A 19,026-nucleotide genomic window follows, 5' to 3' on the forward strand; every position below is an offset into this window, starting at 1 on the left:
TAAATTGGTGTCAATGCAATATGTTTAGAACTTTTTTGGTACTTTTCCCCCATATAGTGAATAAAATATAATAAAATCCCTTAATCTCACATCCTATTTTATCCAATTCTATCATGATTAAGAATTCAGATGATCAAATGGGCTATACTCGCTATATAACTGGAATGGACGCATGTAGCGGAGAGAAGGTGAAGTTGCTCCATGAAACTTCCTTTACGATATCCTGGTCTTTTAAAATTAATTTTTAAATGAACAGAATTCAAAAGACCTAATGGAAGGATATAGGCCACGATGGAAACAATGATATAAGTAGTGGCTCTCCTATTCCACCATTTCCAAGCATTCTCTTTTTTAACTCTATCAATGTACTTAAAATAGTGTGATCCCGTGTAGTCTTCAACTCATTGGTATATAAGGACGAAGACCTAATGGAAGGCTATGGGGTGTTCTTCTTCTTATGGAACAGAGACTATACAAGTTTTTGGGAACTACTCAATGAGGGTGCCATCTTTATTTATGGAGTGGAACTCGTCATATCAAATCAACTGGCTTATGTAGCATATATATTTTAGAACAAATTCATCGTCATGGCCAATAACTATTCCATTGGACCTTCTCATTTTGTTCAAAATGTTCATAATATGGAACAAGGAGAGTTTCTTCTCTCTCCAGCTTTCATGTCCAATATATTCTATAGTCGCTTGATGCAGTTCCTTATGGCAATGGATTCTAAATACTGGTGGAGAACACATTAAAGGAGGCATAAGCATGAGCCCCACAATCTATCAAAGCTCACTTGAGCCAACTAAACACAAATTGGGTGGGCCTAGTCAATAAATTCCTTCCTAAGGTTCGGCCACTTACATAGCCCTTTCCAACATGCTCAAATCTGATTATTCATGAGTAAAATCTAGTACTTTTTAAAACCAAGGGTGCAATTAGACACGAATTTTTAGCCTGAAATATTCGCAAATCGCCTATTGTGCAGATCAACACTAAAGTAGTGCAACCAACAGGAAATACACTTTCTTAATGTGAATAGCTTCCTAGAAAATTAGCACTGAATGTGTGCATAGTGGGTCTTTAGGAGTCTTAAACTAATCAAGCGATAGAAAGTAACTTTCATATCTCTGCACCGATCATCCCAGCTATAATTGGGAATAACATGTAATATGCTTACAAAACATACGCTCTTTTAATTACCTCTTGAGTGCATACAAAGAATAATGGCTGAATATTGGACCATTTGGGAACTATTAAAGAATAGATAAGTTCATGGATTGAGTTAAAAAAAGAAGAAGAAGAAGTCAATTTGAGCACTGAAAAGAGTATCGACAAATTCAAGGAAAAAAATCTAATTAGCTCTCCGACTTTCATACATGATCGTATTTGGCAAGAAATATAACCAAACAAGATAAAAGATGGAATGTTTATCTATAAATAGGTAGATAAAACATTTTTAGGATTTCGTATCTCGATTATGCTATACATGGAAACCATCTAAACTGACCAATTGCAAAACGAGACGTGGATAGATTTAATTGGTGTCACGGCCCTATAAATCGCAGCTAATCCGTACTCAATCATGTGCGAGTGCAAGAGTAAATCTCAAATATATAGCGATGGAGGATAAGACTCAGAAGAAGGTTGCTCTGAAAAGTCGATCTTGTGATCCTAGGAGGGCTGCAGATGTCAATTCAGAATGTTCGCTAGAGTCGTTGATTGTACTCTTCGGCTTGGGCTATGCAGCCTTGTCTCATGGTCGTCCTCGCAAGCAAGATACTAGGAGTGCTACTGACATCTATTCAGATTGTGCGCTTGAGTCGATAATGGTACTCTTCAGGTTGGGCAACGAGGCCTTGTCTCTTGTCCGTCCTAGCAATCAAGCCAGTCTCGGCCGGGTCGAAGATCCAGGCACATCCCCTTCTCATGCTCTTAGGCAATCCGAAGGTGAAGAAATGGCGACGTTGCGTGAGCCCTCCGAACAGAACTCAGAATTGTCGAAGAAACCGAGAGCCGCAAGAAAGTGCCTTGTTGAATTCCGACGAGAGGTAGAGAAATGCCCAATGAAAAGCGAGTGGGAGGCACTGCTGGACCAACTCTCCTTGGAAGAGCTGAAACTTCATAAGAGAAGGCATGAAGAATTGAGCGAGATGTTAACACAAGCAATTGAAGACCGGACAACTGATTCTCATGACAGCAATTCTGACGATCCTCCTAGTACTGATTCCTAGGAAATTTCAGTGTCCTTGAAATAAGTTGTTTTGATAATGTAATAAGTGAGCTCATGCCGCTTACAATCTTGAATTAAAGTGTGTTTCTTGATGATACATTCTTCTTGCACATCCACTTTTGAGCAATCCTGATCGATAATATTCCGATTTTTGGAAATGCAAAAATTTGGTGAGTCAAAGGACTCAAATATGGTAGGTTTTGTTTTCTGGATGCTTATCATTTTATTTCCTAGAGATGATTGTGGTACTTATATAACTTTTGGCGGCAATATGATTAATTACTTGCCTCTACAGGAGATTGTGTTTTCGAGGATGGTAAGTTATCATGGTAACTTTCTCCAATTGAAGTAATATGAATGCGCATGCTTGTGGATTATTGAATTGTGTGTTAAACGTCTAATGTCCCACATGAAGATTAAGGAAGTATTTGTGTCACCGAGGGATTAAATTGAATTTGAACAATTAACCCTTACGCACACGAGTGCTTCTCGTAGTTTTAATGAAAAAGATAACACGATTCTAGCAAAAAAATAGAAAAAGAGAGAGAAAAAGAAATAGATAACTGTCGACATCTGAATTACGCCGACAAGTTCATCATCCTTCTTCAAAATAAAACCATTTCGGGAATCAAGTTTTCCTGTAATGGTGGGAATTGACCCCTATGAAAAAATAATTGGTTTATATGACCCTGCATTCCTTGTTCTTGTAGACTAACCTATCTTGGAACGATAAGTGGGTAGGTTTAATTGGTGTCACGATCCCGTAAATTGTTGCTAATCCCCACTCAATCATGTGAGTACGTGAGTAATACAAGACAATTTCAAATACGTTACAACCATGGCAAATAAGACTCAGAAGAAGGTTCCTCTAGGAATTGATTTACCGATCAATTTGGTACAATTTGGAAGATTGTTCATAAGATAATACTTATTAAATGACATAAGACTACTTATTAAAACTCTATTTTCCCTTCATATTCTATTCCGACTTGCAACATGATTAATTCATCTTGTAATTATGTGCCTTCATAGGAAATTTGGTCCTTTCAAGGATGGCAAGTTACCGTTGGTAATTCAATCCCATTAAAGTAAATGAATGTGCATGATGACTAAGAAATGCCTATGCTTCACCAAGGATGTAATAAATTGAATATCAACAAATTAGACCTCATGCTCAAAATTGTAAATTACTGTTCAAACAGTTTCCCATGCCCATCATGTCCATTATATTCTGAAATGGCTTGATGCACTTCCTCATGACAAAGGATTCCAAATACTTGTGGAGAACACACTAAAGTAGACAGGGTCATGAATCCCGCGATTTATTGGAGCTCACTTGAGCCAACCAAACATAAATTGGGTTCGCCTAGCCAATATTTCCTTCCTAAATTTAGGCTGCTTACATAGTCCCTTCGGACATGCTTTAGAACGTTGGAAAGAAGAAAGAGGAGAAGGTGGAAACTTTCTTCGTGTTTCGAATTATGCATACAGTGACCAGGATTAGGGGTAAGCAGTTCCAGGTTCCGGGTAGGTTCCGCTCGGAACCTAGAACCTACCCTCGGGTACAGGTTCCTCAAAATGAGGAACCTGGAACCTACCCGTTAGAACGTGGAACCTGGAACCTACCCTGTCACAGGTTCCAAGGTCGGTTCCAGGGTCCAACAGGTTCCTTTTTTTTTTTTTTAATTTCATTTTTAGTTAAACAAAACGAAAAATGAATGCAATAATACCGAATAAGAGAGAATACAAAACAAACAAAATTACCTGCTATAGACTCCGACCGTAATCCTATCTTGCTAACTCTCTCAGCGGAACCTGCAAAAAGAAAGAGAGAAATTAAGTTTGAAGCATACTGGCTTGAAGATAATGAATGTGGTCAGCTAACAAAAAAGTTTTCTAATTGATATCATATGAACTAACAAGCATTAAAACAAGGAAAAGAAGTGGCATGTTGCAATTCTTGAGAAACAACAAGTCATTGCACAACTACGGACCATAGAAAAAAATCAAAAATGGGTTACTTTTGACCAACCTTCAGCTGTATATAACCAAGAAAAGAAAAATGCGTACACATTTTACCACACGGAATGAAAGGACTTCTCAAGTCATAAGCTTGACTACAAGTGCTTTTATTCTGAAGAGCAGAACAACGAAAGAATTTATCATGAACAACACACTTCAGAAAATTATGTAACCCAACACCATCTTCAGAAATCACAAACCAATGTGCATCCTGACAGTCCAGCAAACCGGATCCCTATGTTCTCCATAATCGGCCAGTAATGAAATGAGGAGGCACACAGACATAGACTCAAATCGCGGGAGAATGAATGCGATATAGATGAATCGAAGACTAATGTTGCAATTCAAGTAATGAAATGGGCAACCAAGTGTTTTGGTTCAAAAGTTTTTCCTTAAAAATAAACATAGCTTCATTCAAACATTATTACAAACATATGGTGGTCAGTTCGTACATATGGCACAGAGACAAGTTTGTGTGAGTCTGGTTCAAACATTTGGTAGAGCATGTGGTATGCATGTGGTGAGGAGAAGGAATTTAACATTTTCCGAACTCGGACTCAGATCTAGACCCAAAGAAAATCATTCCGAGACAAACGAAAACTACCACGTCAACCGACCCAAACTCAGCACCCCTATGGATCCCAAGACAAGGAACTGAGCCACGACACCAAACACCCAATAAGAGCATCTCGATCACAGCAGCTGGATTTCCCCCCAATTCAGCACCATGGCACCAAGGACCACCATGATTACCCCCAACTCAGCTTGCTCTCCCCAGAAGCTACTCGAAATGCTCCACACGCGCGAAGCTCGGAGCACTGACTAGCGCTTCCAAACACGCACCGGTCGACCCGTTTCGCTGCCAAACAAGAGGCAAAAGACTAGAATCGACTGACCGAACCGAACCGAAAACGAACGACGACCAGCATCCGAGCTAAAATCAAGCTCGGCTCTCGACATCGCGGAAGGGAAAATCGAACAGCGCGCAGAAATCAGAGAGAGCAACGCCAGAAGCTCACCTCGGGCTGATCCGGGGCGATTGCCGGAGGAATCCGCCGGGAAATGCAGGGGTCCGCAGCCGCGAGACGGAGGGCCGGCGAACGGTGAGGAAATCGTCGCTTCTTGCCGGAAATTCGTTCGATTGCGAAAGTGTAGAGAGAGAGTGGCGTGTGTGTGAGAGTGAGTGAGTCTGTGGATGGGTTTGGGGGGTGTGCGTGTGTGGCGAAACGGATGCTTTGGAATTTCAAAGGTGTGATTCAAGAGGAGCAGGGAGCATTTGGGAATTACTGAATTAGGGTTTCTTCCGGTTCCAGGTTCCGGTTCCCGGTTCCGATCCGGTTCCGGTTCCAGGTTCCGGTTACCGATTCCGGTTCCAGGTTCCGGTTTTGGTTCCTATAGGAACCGGGAACCGGAACCGGAACAGCCGATTCCTAAAAATGGGGAACCGGGAACCGGACCCTCTGTCCATGGAACCGAACCGGATCCACCGGGTCCGGTTCTTCGGTTCCCGGTTCTACTCTGGAACCGCGCTCACCCCTGACCAGGATGAAGAGTGCGTGGATATTTATACCTGGGTTAAAGCCAAGTATAATTAAATGCTTCCTTATCCTAATCCACATATTCGTGAGAGAGAGAGAGTGACAGAGAGCAAGAGATAAAATCCAAGATAGCGGATGCCAAAAACAAGTGAAATGTTCTTATAATATTTGAAGAATTTCGCTTCCATGGCCACTACAGCTTCGTTGAAGAAGGGACTTTCCTCGTTTGCTAATCGAACCAACATCATGTATAGAAACGAAATGACTCGATTCCTTGAAGGATAATCTCTAATGCTCAAAGCATCAATTGCATCATTGAAAACATACAAGAAGTCACTAAAGATTTTAGCGACCCTATAATCTTATTGTGCCAAAGGCAGAAGACCGTCACTTCCGTTATAAGTGGTGGAGTAGAGCGACCATCTCCTGTATATCTTTTTCAACACATTGTATGTTGAATTTCACCCCGTTCTTATGTCTGGAGGAAAATTTTCAACTTCCCTTTCCAACGTCAAGTACACGACCTCCCCGTCTTGATGTGTCGGTAGGGTGGAGATCATGTATTGAACCTACTCACGTATGTTGACCATAGAATTGTAAAACTTGCGGAGACCGTCTCACTCACAAGTTAATGCAATGGCATGCACATAGCAAATTGAAGAAAATCCCATTGGATGCAAGATTTAGCTGTTGGACTAGAGGGCAGATCAAAGAAGTATTCATGCTGGCATTATCTAACCTGATGCTAAATATATTGTTGAAGATGTCCAACTTTTTGATAGCTCCCATTTCGTAAATCATGCGAGAATATTAGTTTCTTAAGCGTGAATGGTTGGCGACATAATTCCCTATCTTCGCTGACCTAATGGTCAATGACGACAAAGTGCGCGTAATTTGTAAGGCTAGTTCATAAGTCATTAATCAAAATGACTAAAAAGTTACCTGTTGACAGCAAATGTATTAACGCCGCCTTTCTTCTTTGTACAACGACTTGCAGTTTTTGGTGCTTGTTCCTCACTAAATGGACTTGAACTGAGGTTGTAGAGCTGACTACACGTAATGGACGAAGCGGGCATCTTTGAGGCATCTCAACATTCCTCACTTGTCACTAGGTATTCTTCGAGTCAAATAGTATTGCATGCTGCTCCTCTCATGCTCTCTTTGCTTCATCCCGTTTCTAGTGTTAATTCCATGTTACCGTAATTCTTCCTCTAAATAAAGGTACTTGGGGAACAAAGTTGCTGGAGTTGCAAGAGAAGGAAAGAATTGGTTATTGTCCCATCGATCATTCCCCACAACGATCACAACTTTTGCTCCGAATTGAGTTAAAAGGCCAATTACTGATAGAACAAATCTCTCATGATAGAGCAACTTCAACAATCTGTGCCAATCCGTTGATAGATACAATCTTCCACAATTTGTGCCAATTCCGTTGATAAAGCAGATCTTCTACAATCTGTGCTAATGGTATAGATTCTTACCTTTTGTAAAAAAATTTCAATTGTGATTTTCCCGTTCATGTACGTGCTTTAAATATAATACAAATCTCCACACCGATGGGTGTGTGATCAAATTCCGATTCATATCTTGCATGGTATAAGAGCTTCTAATTTTTTTTTCAATCTTATTTGTCTTCTTCATTACAATGCCTTCTTCTACATCCTCCATTACCACCACCATCGCTGTTGACTCTCCATCCTTGCTGGCCCCCTCCCAACCACCATTTGCTCTCGGCAATATATCTCATGTTCTTCAAATCAAGTTAGATTGCAACAATTACCTTTTGTAGCGAGCACAGTTTCTTCCTTTATTTCATCTTCATGGGTATCTTCAAATTGTGGATGGCTTGTATCCTTGTCCGGCATCCACTATCACTACTGCTGAAAGTATCCACAACCCGGATCATACTGCATGGCGTTATCAAGATTAGCTCATCCTCTGTTGCATCCTCTCTACTCTTACTAAATCAGTTTTCTTACACATTGTCGATCTTGAGACTTCTCAAAATGTCTGGACTTCACTTGAGAAACTTTATGCTCCTCAATCTCAAGCTCGCATAATGCAATTAGAATATCAGCTTCGATCTCTAAAGAAGGGCTCTCTTTCCATGGAAGCCTTTGTTCAAAAAGCTAATAACATTGCAGATCATCTTTTTGCGGCTGCTCACCCCATCTTTGAGCATCCTCGGTGGCCTGGGTTCAAAGTATGATGCATTCGTTACCTCAGTTACATCTCATCTTGATCCACTACCTCTTGATGACTTCCTCGTCTTTCTTTACAATCAGGAAGTTATTTTTCAAATCTGCACCATTGAATCTCCAATAGAGTCATTTCCAATTGTGAATGCTGCAGTCAAAACATCTGATGCCTTGAACACTCTCTCCAATGGTTGATGACGTAGCCGAGGACGTGGCCAAGGCCTTGGTCGCAATTTTGGAGCTTACTCTCATTCTCGAATTATCTATTAGGTGTGTAGTTGTACATGTTGCTCAGCTCTCCAATGCTACTAGCGATTTAATCTTAGCTATAAAGCCAATACCGGCTCTCCATCTGCAATATATGCCTCTTCAACTGATAGTCGTTTGACCCATACTAGCCACTCGTCATCTTACAGCTGACATAGCAAATTTGAACATTCTGAATGACTATTCCGGCATCAATCAAATTCGCACTGCAAATGGGTCAAGTTTGAAAATATAACATATTGGTTCTTCCATCTTACATTCTCTTACCCGTTCTTTTAATCTGTGGATTGTTTGTCATGTTCCATCCATCAAGAAGTATCTATTATCTGTTTCTCAATTTACCAATGACAACGATATGGTATTTGAATTTCATCCTACTTTTTGCTGTGTCAAGGATCAATCCTGGGGGAACCTCCTGCTCAAAGGCTAGAATAAGATTGGACTCTATTATCTTAATAATGCACGTACCACCAATAAGGATCCTCTACAGTCCAATAAATCACTGCTAGCTCCATCCTGCTTCATTGGTGAATGAGTTTCTGCTTCTATTTGGCAAGTGCCCCTGTTTGCATTAATCATTCCTCTATTAAGCCCCAATAGTTTCAGGGGGTGTCCACTACAACAACAATTCCGTTAAGTTTGTCTAATATCATTGTCAACTCCTCATCACAACTTCAACAATCATCTACTTCCACAATTCCATGTGGATCCTCTTCTCCAAAAGCTCCACCCTTCCCATCTTCTCAACCTCAACCGCCAACTTCGACCCATCCAATGGTCACTCATCTAAAAAATAACATCCGTAAACCAAAGGTTTTTCTCCCACTAAGCACCCACCGTGTTCTTGTTTTTACTCAAGTTTGACACCAAGTGAACCCACTTGTTTTTCCATTGCAAATAAAGACCATAACTGGTAATAAGCTATGGCCAGTGAATTTAATGCTCTCATTCAAAATGGCACTTGGGAACTGATTCCTCATCACCCTTCCACGAATGTGATCAACTGCAAGTGGATTTATCGCCTAAGCACCACGGTCGATGGCTCCATTGATAGATACAAAGCATGAGTCATCGCGAAGGGCTTTACTCAATAGGCTGGCTTGGACTATAATGAAACTTTTAGTAAAGTTGTCAAACCGATAACAATTCGAGTTGTTCTCTCCTTAGCTGTTATATATAACTGGTTTCTATGCCAATTAGACATCAAGAATGCATTTCTCCATGGCATCATTAAAAAAGTAGTCTACATGAAGCAACCCAATGATTTGTTGATTGACGTTATCCTGGCCATGTACATTGTCTTCTGGAAAACTCTATATGGACTTAAACAAGCTCCAATGGCCTAGTTTTGTCGGCTAAGCTCATACCTATTATCGATCAAGTTTGTGACCACCACTGTTGACTCTTCATTATTCATTCAACATAGATGTAACCACATTCTGCTTCTGTTCATCTATGTTGACGATATTATCATTACTAGGAGCTCTACCTCCTCTATCACCGAATTAATCACTCAACTTGGCACTAAGTTTGCAATCACTGATTTGGGAAATCTATCCTACTTTATTGGCATTGAAGCCTATAGATCCTCTACTGGGCTGTTCCTCACTCAATTCAAGTATGGCGCATGGCTAATGCAAAACCTTGCTCATCGCCTATGGCTCCCTCGGCTTCTAAGTTGTCAAAGCAAAGTGGTAAACCACTGACTGATGCCTCCACATATTGGAGTACGGTTGGGGCACTGCAATACCTCACCCTTACCAGGCCAGATCTATTCTTTGCTGTTAATAAAGTGTGCCAATTAGACATTTTTTGTGGGTTGGAAATACAGAAGGCCACGGATCACACAAAGTTGCTCGGGAAGTTGTTTGTTTGCCAAAAAAGGAAGGAGGTCTAGGGTTGCGTCATCTAAAATTATGGAACAAAGTTTTGCTTGGCCGTATGCTTTGGAACCTCATAAATTGTCCGTCATCTTCCTTGTGGAGTAAATGTGTTCATAGTACCAAGTGTAGAGGCAATTCGATTATGCAGCTTGAAATCAAGGGCTCTATGGCATGGACTTGGCGTTGTATTCTTCAACTAAGACCGGCTTTAGCTTCAATCATATCTAGACCAAGATATTGTTGCCAAGAGGTATACGATGAAACCAGAAATGTGAGACCGGTTGTGGAATGGTCCCAATTGATCTGGAAAGGAAGTATTAGCAAGCATAACTTCATCGGCTGGCAAGTTTGTAGAGATAGACTACAAACAGTAGAAATCATATCACGTTGGAAGCCTGAAGTAGATATTCATTGCAATTTTTGTATGTCTGGTCTGGAAAGCAGAGACCATCTATTCTTCCAGTGCACCTGGACCGGAAGCATTTGGCACACTATTCATGCACAATACGGAATTCGACGCCCTGTAGAAGGATGGAATGACTAACTTAAATGGATGATCAAGGCTACAAAAGGTAAGGACTTGGCGGCGAGACTTCTGAAGGTATCTTTCCTAGCGATCATATACTACATTTGGATGGAGCGTAATCATAGACGTTTCCAACAAAAGTCAAATGACGCCCTTATCATTTTGGCTAAAGTTCGTAAACTTGTCAGAGGGCGAGCTTCGCACTACAAATATTTTAGACCGTCCTAAACAAATGAAACTTTGGCTACTATATGGAGACTCCCCCACTCCATTTTTTTGTAATCTTAGCTCTATTTGTAATGCTGGGAAATGCCCCTAAGTTTCTGTACGTCATCTTATAAATACTACTTACATTTACACCAAAAAAATAATAAAATAAAATAAAGTGTGCCAATTTATGCATTGTCCAACTGTCGATCATTGGTCAGCCGTCAAACGGATTTTGTGCTATCTCAAGACTACAATTCATCATGGGATTACCTTGTGGCCTATGCGCCAACTTACCTTCATTGCATTTACAAATGCCAACCAGACCGGCTGCCCTAATGACCCAAAGTCTACTAGTGGCTATTGCATTTATTTTGGTCCCAACTTGATTTCCTTGAGTTCTAAAAAGCAACCAACTGTCGCTTGGTCAAGCACTAAATCGGAGTACAAAGGGGTGGCTAATGCAGCCTCTGAATTACTATGGCTATTACAACTCCTTCAAGATCTTCGATACACTCTCCATCGGTCACCACTTATTCTTTGTGATAATGTAGAGGCAATCTATCTGCTCACGAATCCCATCTTCCATGCACGAACCAAGCATGTGGAAATAGACTATCATTTTGTTCGTGATTTAATCAGCAAGAAGTTGTTGGAAGTTCACTTCATTCCAACACAGGTGCAAACGACTGATGTCATGATAAAGCCTCTATCCATATCCTGATTTCTTATTTTATGCGACAAGCTCACAGTGACTCCGCCACTGTTTCGCTTGAGAGGGTGTGATAGAGCAAATCTTCCATGATAGAGCAATCTTCTACAAGCTGTGTCTATCACGTTGATAGAATCAAACTTCCACAATTTGTGCCAATTCCGTTGATAGAGCAAATCTTCTACAATCTGTGCTAATATTATAGATTCTTACCTTTTGTAAAATCTTTTCAATTGTGATTTCCCTGTTCATATACATGCTATAAATATAATACAAATCTCTACACCCATAGGTGTGCGATCAAATTCAAATTCATACTCTTGCAATTACTAGTCACACCACACTCGGTCAATGATACGCTAAAAAAGTTCGAATGAGTAAAGTTAAAGTCAAATTGGATCTGTAAGCTTATATGTTGGACATCCATGAAGTTGTCATTTGCAGCGTGATAAGAGCTTGCCATGGGGTAATTTAATCGTCATGAGGCACAAGTGCTCAGAGAAGCATTTTATTGAGAACAAAACAGACGCTTCAAGTACTTAGTAGCACAAGCTTCAAGTGGAAACGTTTTACATAGAGACAGTACGGGAACATGGTTGTTCCATACATCATACAGCATAGACAAAGTTCACAGAGGGGGGCTGGCTGACACTAAGCTAGCCCTCTTTATTCATTATATTGGGGTACATAGAGCACTCACGGAGCACGCTCTCATCGTTACTTGACTAATGTGCACCATGGCAACACTCGAACTTGACAATGTTGTTCATCATACGCGGGCAGACAGGGCACTTCACATCCTCCGGGATGTAACCCACCATGTTCGGGATATAGAAGTGGTGGCACCTCGAGAGGATGCAGACCCTGTCGAACTGCTCCCTGAAGACCATGTCGAACGTCTTCCCGTTCACGTTCACATGCTTCTTCCACGTCTCATACTGCACCAGGACCTTCGTGACGTGCACGTGGGAGTCATTGATCACAACCTGCGACCCCTTTGTGAGGACCGCAAACCCACCGTCCTTCTTGAAGTTGGTGTAGAGCCTGAGGATGTCCTGCATAAGGGGTTCGTGCAGGTCCGCTCTGGTTTGTAGCTTGGAGAGCATGCAGCTCTCGAGGCGGGTCCAAAAGAGCTGCGATTTGGTGACATTGAAGGCAACGATGGAAAAGCCATCGTCGATCATCTTCTTTAGTGACTCCTCAATCTCCTGGATGGCCTTGGGTTCTTCCGCTCCATACAGGAAGATGTACTTCTCAGCCTTGATCTGGAAAGAGATAGCGAAATCAATGTTTTTATCGATGGAAATGAACTTATGTTCATTTTTAATGTCTATATATTGTAAATCGAACTAAACACTCATCTTACATTTTCAAAATTTCTGTACAAAAGTTCCAGTAAAGCCATGTCTGCTCAGATATAAGATGAAATTTGACCGTTTATTAGTAAAGAATGGACAACATGATAACGTGAAATAGTCTTTTATGGTTGTCTCTTATCCCATGTATGTCTGACAGATTCTAAGTTTGAATCAAATTCTTTTCTTACTGCATCAATTTAACTAAATTCATCTTCTAATAAGCAAACTCAAAGATCATAGTTTCTTTTCACACCCATATGCGTGCACCCTTGTTGTATAAAAAAGCAAAAGGATTAAAGAAAAGTGAAGAAGGAAATGAAGAAGAAGAACAAAAACTTACAGCTTCCTGTATCTTTGGAAAAATGAAGTCAGTCACCAAAAGCTCAAACCAGCTAATGCCAGGCCTGTTCCAGATGTCTGCTGCGGCTGCACCGGTGAAAGGGAAAGCATCCCATCCCCAAACTCTAATCATGCTCATGGCATTTTGGTTTGAGACTTTTCCTTGTGGATCCAATACTGTCACCATGGTGTCTTGCCTAAAATGCCACTTCTCTTTAATGATCCTGATGGCCACCCTGTTGATAAGTGTAGGAGAGTGCACCGAGTACCACGGCATTTGCAACTGGAGGTTCTGGAACTGTTTGATCACGTCCTCGCCTTCTTGTTCGATGATAGAGACCCACACGATCTCGTAGCGCTCCTCGTGGAACTTGCGCTCATTGTAGATCTTGATGAGGATGGAGAGGTCGTGAGAGGTCAATTTCAGGTCCGAAATCAGCAGCAACACATTCTTCCTCCGGAGCGACTCGACCTTATCCTATATAACGAACAAAGAGAATTATAAACATTAGCGCATCGCGTGCTTTTTATTGATTGCACAATTGATGAAAACTATTTTTGGGTTTGATTCCAACAAATGTATGTGATAAAATTCTTGGCAAAAGACAATTTTACGATGACGGCATGTTGTGTAAAATCTTGATGTATTGAACTTGTAACATAGAGTGATGTTCAACTAGAGAAAGTAGGAGATATGAACCCTTGTCTTCTTTGAGCCAATGAAGAGAGGCTGAGGATCATCCTTGATGTAAAACAAGGCCTTGATCAGCTCCACGTTATCGGTAGGGGCATTAAAGAGTCGCTGCAGCCTCTGATACTCCTTAATTTCCTCTGCATTATGAAAAAAAAAAGTTCATTTGACAATTAGTCCAATATATTTAGGCCTTAATTAAGTAGACAAAGAGAAAACAAATTTTACCCTTTTTTTGTAAAAAATGTTCGTAATGTCTCTTGACAGTGTGGTGGATCATCTTCACTTTCCGAGCAAAGATAGGAAGATCTTTTCCCTTGTTGCTGGAAAAAAGCAACAAAAAGAGAATTCTCTTAGCGGCATGAGTCAGTCCAATTCATGCATATTTGGTCTCATCAAGTATTGATCTTTTTTTTTATATCTAAAACTACTTCTCGTGCCTTTTCGGGACTCCAACAAGCAATTAGAAGTTAAATTCTTCTTTTACAAGTAAGAGTTCTTCACCCTTGTGAAAAACGAAAATCTGAAAACGAATCGGGCTAAGGTATAGTCCTCTATCATATAGTTTATTAATTAGAATAGCTGAAAATGATTTAGAACATTAAAGCTTATCTTTCATGACAAAAAAAAAAAGGCAAACTCTTTCGAAAGCAAAAACAAAAAGAAAGGTATTATGCTTAATTAGTTAAACATACTCATCGACCGTGCTAATGAGGCTGGTGAACTGAATAGAGCAAGCAAGGATACTGATGATGATCTGATAAACGCTGCTTGGAACATCAATCATCGTAGACAGCTCGGGAACATCTTTGGAGTCATGCTCAAAATCCACAATGCATTGGGTCATTTTCAGGGTGGTCTTGATCATTTCGTTGAGAACACCAAAAACTTGGATCTTTTGAGGGTCCGAGGGCTTTGTGATTGCAGGCAACCCCTTCAGTATGGCCATAGATTCCGCGAGCTTGTCCGATGGTTCAACTCGAGAAAGTCGCCAAAAGTCACCATAGAACACAGCAAGTGATGAAAGGGTAATCAGAGCCTTGTTAACCCACGAGTAGCTCGATAGCTCGTGAAAGAGCGAGACCAGTGTTTGGCGCACATTTTTGGTGTCTAATGCCTTGCAAGTGAGCTGATGCCAGGACGATAAGTTGATGCAAGAGATTAGTTATTCGCAACCTCTAAACAGCAGGCTAGAATTCCAACATTTCAGAATATTAAAGCTTCCTAAGTTTAGTCTAAGCACATGCACATGAAAAAAATCAAGTACTGGGAGGGAGATTATAAGATACCTGACAACCCACTTCGTTGATGGCTGCTAAAGGTAGATTGAAGCCCTCTTTTAGAGGCTTGAATTCAGGGCTTCCCGATCCCTGAGGGCCCTACGATGAAGATCACTTTATTTTGAGAAAGGGAAAGAGAGAGGAGAGAGCAAACGAGTGGTGCGATAGTTTTCACTATTAATCTAAGTGAGACCCAACACTTAGAAAAGATCTCGTTATGTCAAACCATATGATCAATTCAGGGAGTAAAGTTAGGAGTAAAACATTGTCAGTTTAGAGGAGTTACTGTGTAATACACATGATTATGGGCCTGCAACCTAAGGGCCAGTCCAAACCCACTCAGGCCTAATGAGTCTGAAGAACAATCTTGGGTAAGCGTGGACAAATGCTATTTGTAGGTCCTGTTTATTTTAAGAAAAGTTATCGAACTTTTCATTTTCATTTGCAAAAGCACTAGTCATTTACATAACCCCTCTCTATATCCATTGACTGAGACAGCTGGTCGATTTTTAAAAATTAAGATTCCCATTTCAAGACGATAAAAGTGGTTTATGTGATAAATGGATTACACATTTCGAATCATATGAAAATAAAATGAAAATAAACTTGGCAGCTATAACGCTTTAGCTCAGGCTGGCCAAGAGAATTGTGGCAAGGAAAACAAAAGAACCCTTTATCCAAACGCATAATTACTTGGATTAGTGCTTGTTTAAAGTACATGAATAGTGCAACACTTTCTAACGTCAATTGCTTCGCCTTTCTTATTTCTCCTTCAGCCATGTGAAGAGCAAAGCAACCAGAAAAAGCAAGCGTGGTCCCCCTAGCCACTCAATATATTGTCACTTCCATGTGGATCAGATTCTTACACTTCCAAATCTGATTCGGCTTGTTCTTTTATTACTTAGTTGAACACAATGTATATCTTCCTCTCATCGTTCTTCTTTTAGATCGAAAGAAAGAATAGGCCAATTGATAATCGTATCGTCATCATTTTATCAAAGTCTCGACATTAAAATTGCTTCAACTAAAATTATCACCGTATGAAATAATAAGAAAACGTTAACCAAATAAGTTTGGAATCCCAATAAGTTCACTTATGAGTTTTTATTCACCGCGCACTTTTTCCACTCGTGAGGTTACCGCCCCACTTCTTTATTTAAATGACTATCAATAGTATCTTTTTTTATTAAAGAAGGATGTGAACACTAAAGAAGTATCACATGAAAAAGATTTGGTATATGTCCTCACACATGCAAAATTCAAGAAAATAGGGAAGAATAATTTTGAATAAAAGGGGGTTGGCTACAAGAAGAACAACGAGAGGAAGCTCCACCAAAAGAAGAAGAAAAAATAAGACTCGAGTTTCTAGAGCGGCGCGGGCTAAGAAGAAAGAAGCAGGTAAATCGCTTGACTTAGAAGAGAACATAAAAGTACTCCTTGAGTATATGGAGTTATAGAATTGAGGATTAGTTTCTTGACACGGTTAGTGTAAAGAAAAATGCTCACGAGCCGTCTTATCTAACCTTAATTGGAGGATTATAACTACCACCCTCTCCCTAACCATTAGATCAATAGAAGAGAAGGTCAATAGTGGAAAGTGTTTTACCACTGACGTTATATGTATAATTTTTCAACAAATTTATGGCATTACGTTGGTGATTACCTTAGGGTTGACGGTGGAGTCGACGATAGCGGTTGTCCCGTGAAGGGTGTTGTCGACGAGACGGAAGAGAGACTGAACATCCACGTCTCCTTCCTCAGGAGCGTGAGTGTTCACCATCTCTTTCATGAACTTCTCGTCGTCGAAAGAAGCAAGCAGGTTGGTCCACATGCTCTGGTCAATCTGGTGAGGCTTTCTTTTGTGATCCATCCCAAGGAGATGGGCAAGGATCGTGGCCATTTTGAATCTCAAAGAGAGAGAGAGAGAGAGAGAGGGTCTAGGGTTTGAGTGAGTGTTTTAGAGAGACCAAAGCAGGGAAGGAAGAGGATGAAGGTTGTTTGGTGCGGGGAGAACTTAAGCGTGCATGCTCTATTTATAGCCGGGGATGTGAGAAAGAGACGAATTATACGGACACGTTTTGATAAATGGGGAAGGGTGAGAAAGGGATACCAACATCTCCAATGCTCCATCTAGAAAGGAGAAATTCGTCACCACAACCTTATCAACCCGTACAAATCCATATTAAAGCGGTCGCTCTCTTATATTAAAGTGCCTATTACAGATAAATCAAGAGTACTCGAGAATGAAAAGAAATTTAGGATCCGAATTTGGATCCCTGACTTCTCGAAATAATAAGTCTTGTGCCAGACTTGATTTACCGCCATGGCAGTCAAAAATGATAAATACAATGACTCGTGTCTACGAATTTCAAATCATTAATATGTATAAAGAAAGGTCAAATTATTCTCTGAATATGTAAATATTTCTGTTGATATGCCTGAAATAACATATGATTATGAGGCACGCAACAAAAACCACATGTGTGCAACATATTACCGCATTAATTAACTAAATGGCCACAAAACCTTTTTAATATCTCCAACTTTAATAAATCATTGCATAAATTAACAAGTGGATACATAATCTATTATTTGTGGTTTTTTTGTCGTGGCATTACTCATTTCATCTCTTTATCTTTTTAATATTTTGATTGTCATGGCATTACTCATTTTTTGATAGTATGAAAAACCCATGCTATATAAGCAAAAAGTGGAAACCAAAAGGTGTTTTTGGGTGCAACTGTTCAAAGAATAATGAAGGGCCCTAGAAGAAGATGCCAATACAGATGTAACATATACTCTGACCTACTTTTCATATATCTTGCTAGTCTTTAGTTACCAAAAGACATAAAATATCATGTTAATTATTTTTCAAAACAGATATCGTGAGTTTAAAATTATTTTGTGATAATAGATGCTAGAGCAATAAGGTTATTTCACTGTAAAAACAAATATATATATATATATATAAATTTCACCGGCCATTGTAATAAGGTATACGTAGCATTGCTCTTCTATATATTGACAATCTTTGGGTTATTCTTTTTCCTGAGAAAAATAATTCCTCTTAATGTGGTTGTAAATGCCACATCCGCATTTAAATACCTCCCAAAGCGTACCATTGTGTTCCCATTGACCCACTTACCTCATCGCGGTTGATAAGTAGCACCTTCCCATGACCAGGCGACATTCACGTGCTCTTCTCTTGCCTTCAATTATACATGATCAATTTAAAAGTGATCGCGCTCATGCCCGCACGAGACTAGTAGAATGGAATTGACAGATGCTCATCCTTTTTTTCGGAAAAAGTGATTCGAGAATGGCCGACTCCAACAAATGTGCATGAAGTGCGAAGCCTTCATGGTCTCACTTCTTTCTATCGGTGGTTTATTGCGCATTTTAGCACCACTGCGGCCCCACTCACTTCTTGCATCAAGAAGGGAGTTTTCAAATGGACAAATGTGGCTCAGAAAAGTTTTGAACAACTCAAAGAAAAATTGAACACGGCCCCGGTACTTACTTTGCCTAACTTTGATCTTGTTTTTGAAGTGCATTGCGAAGCATCAGGTACTGGCATAGGAGGAGTTCTAAGTCAAAGAGGTCGACCCATTGCCTTATTTAGCGAAAAACTGAATGGTGCAAAACTTCGTTATAGCACCTATGATATGGAATTCTACGCATTGTTTCGCACGCTTGAGCATTGGAGGCAATATCTTATTCATAGAGAGTTTATTTTATATACTGATCATGAAGCTCTCAAGTATATTTTAGG

At 40.2% G+C, this 19,026-nt stretch overlaps 1 protein-coding gene across 2 annotated transcripts; it reads right to left on the bottom strand.

Moving 5' to 3' along the window:
* Nucleotides 1-12,053: 12,053 nt before the first annotated feature.
* Nucleotides 12,054-17,268, bottom strand: LOC115668797 (protein SIEVE ELEMENT OCCLUSION B-like). Of its 2 annotated transcripts, none has more exons than XM_056313622.1 (7): nucleotides 16,918-17,268; nucleotides 15,264-15,344; nucleotides 14,670-15,103; nucleotides 14,203-14,297; nucleotides 13,984-14,114; nucleotides 13,285-13,761; nucleotides 12,054-12,851 (listed from the first exon to the last, which is right to left on the bottom strand). In XM_056313622.1, exons 1-7 carry the CDS (start codon nucleotides 17,152-17,154, stop codon nucleotides 12,312-12,314), a joined length of 1,995 nt encoding a protein of 664 aa, XP_056169597.1. In that variant the 5' UTR covers nucleotides 17,155-17,268; the 3' UTR covers nucleotides 12,054-12,311. The 2 variants fall into 2 exon arrangements, with proteins under 2 accessions (XP_056169597.1, XP_056169594.1); XM_056313619.1 differs by having other exon boundaries at nucleotides 15,264-15,353.
* Nucleotides 17,269-19,026: the final 1,758 nt, after the last annotated feature.

This window comes from Syzygium oleosum, unplaced genomic scaffold, assembly GCF_021117445.2.
Source record: "Syzygium oleosum isolate NSW1041296 unplaced genomic scaffold, Sole_v2.1 Sole_v2.01, whole genome shotgun sequence".
Classification (NCBI taxonomy): Eukaryota; Viridiplantae; Streptophyta; class Magnoliopsida; order Myrtales; family Myrtaceae; genus Syzygium; species Syzygium oleosum.

Coding starts and splice junctions, on each gene's coding strand:
- LOC115668797 (XM_056313619.1), bottom strand. CDS start 17,154: ATGGCCACGATCCTTGCCCATCTCCTTGGGATGGATCACAAAAGAAAG. Junction 15,354..16,917: donor ACTCCACCGTCAACCCTAAG/GTAATCACCAAC, acceptor TCTTCATCGTAG/GGCCCTCAGGGATCGGGAAG. Junction 12,852..13,284: donor TTCCAAAGATACAGGAAGCT/GTAAGTTTTTGT, acceptor ATCTCTTTCCAG/ATCAAGGCTGAGAAGTACAT.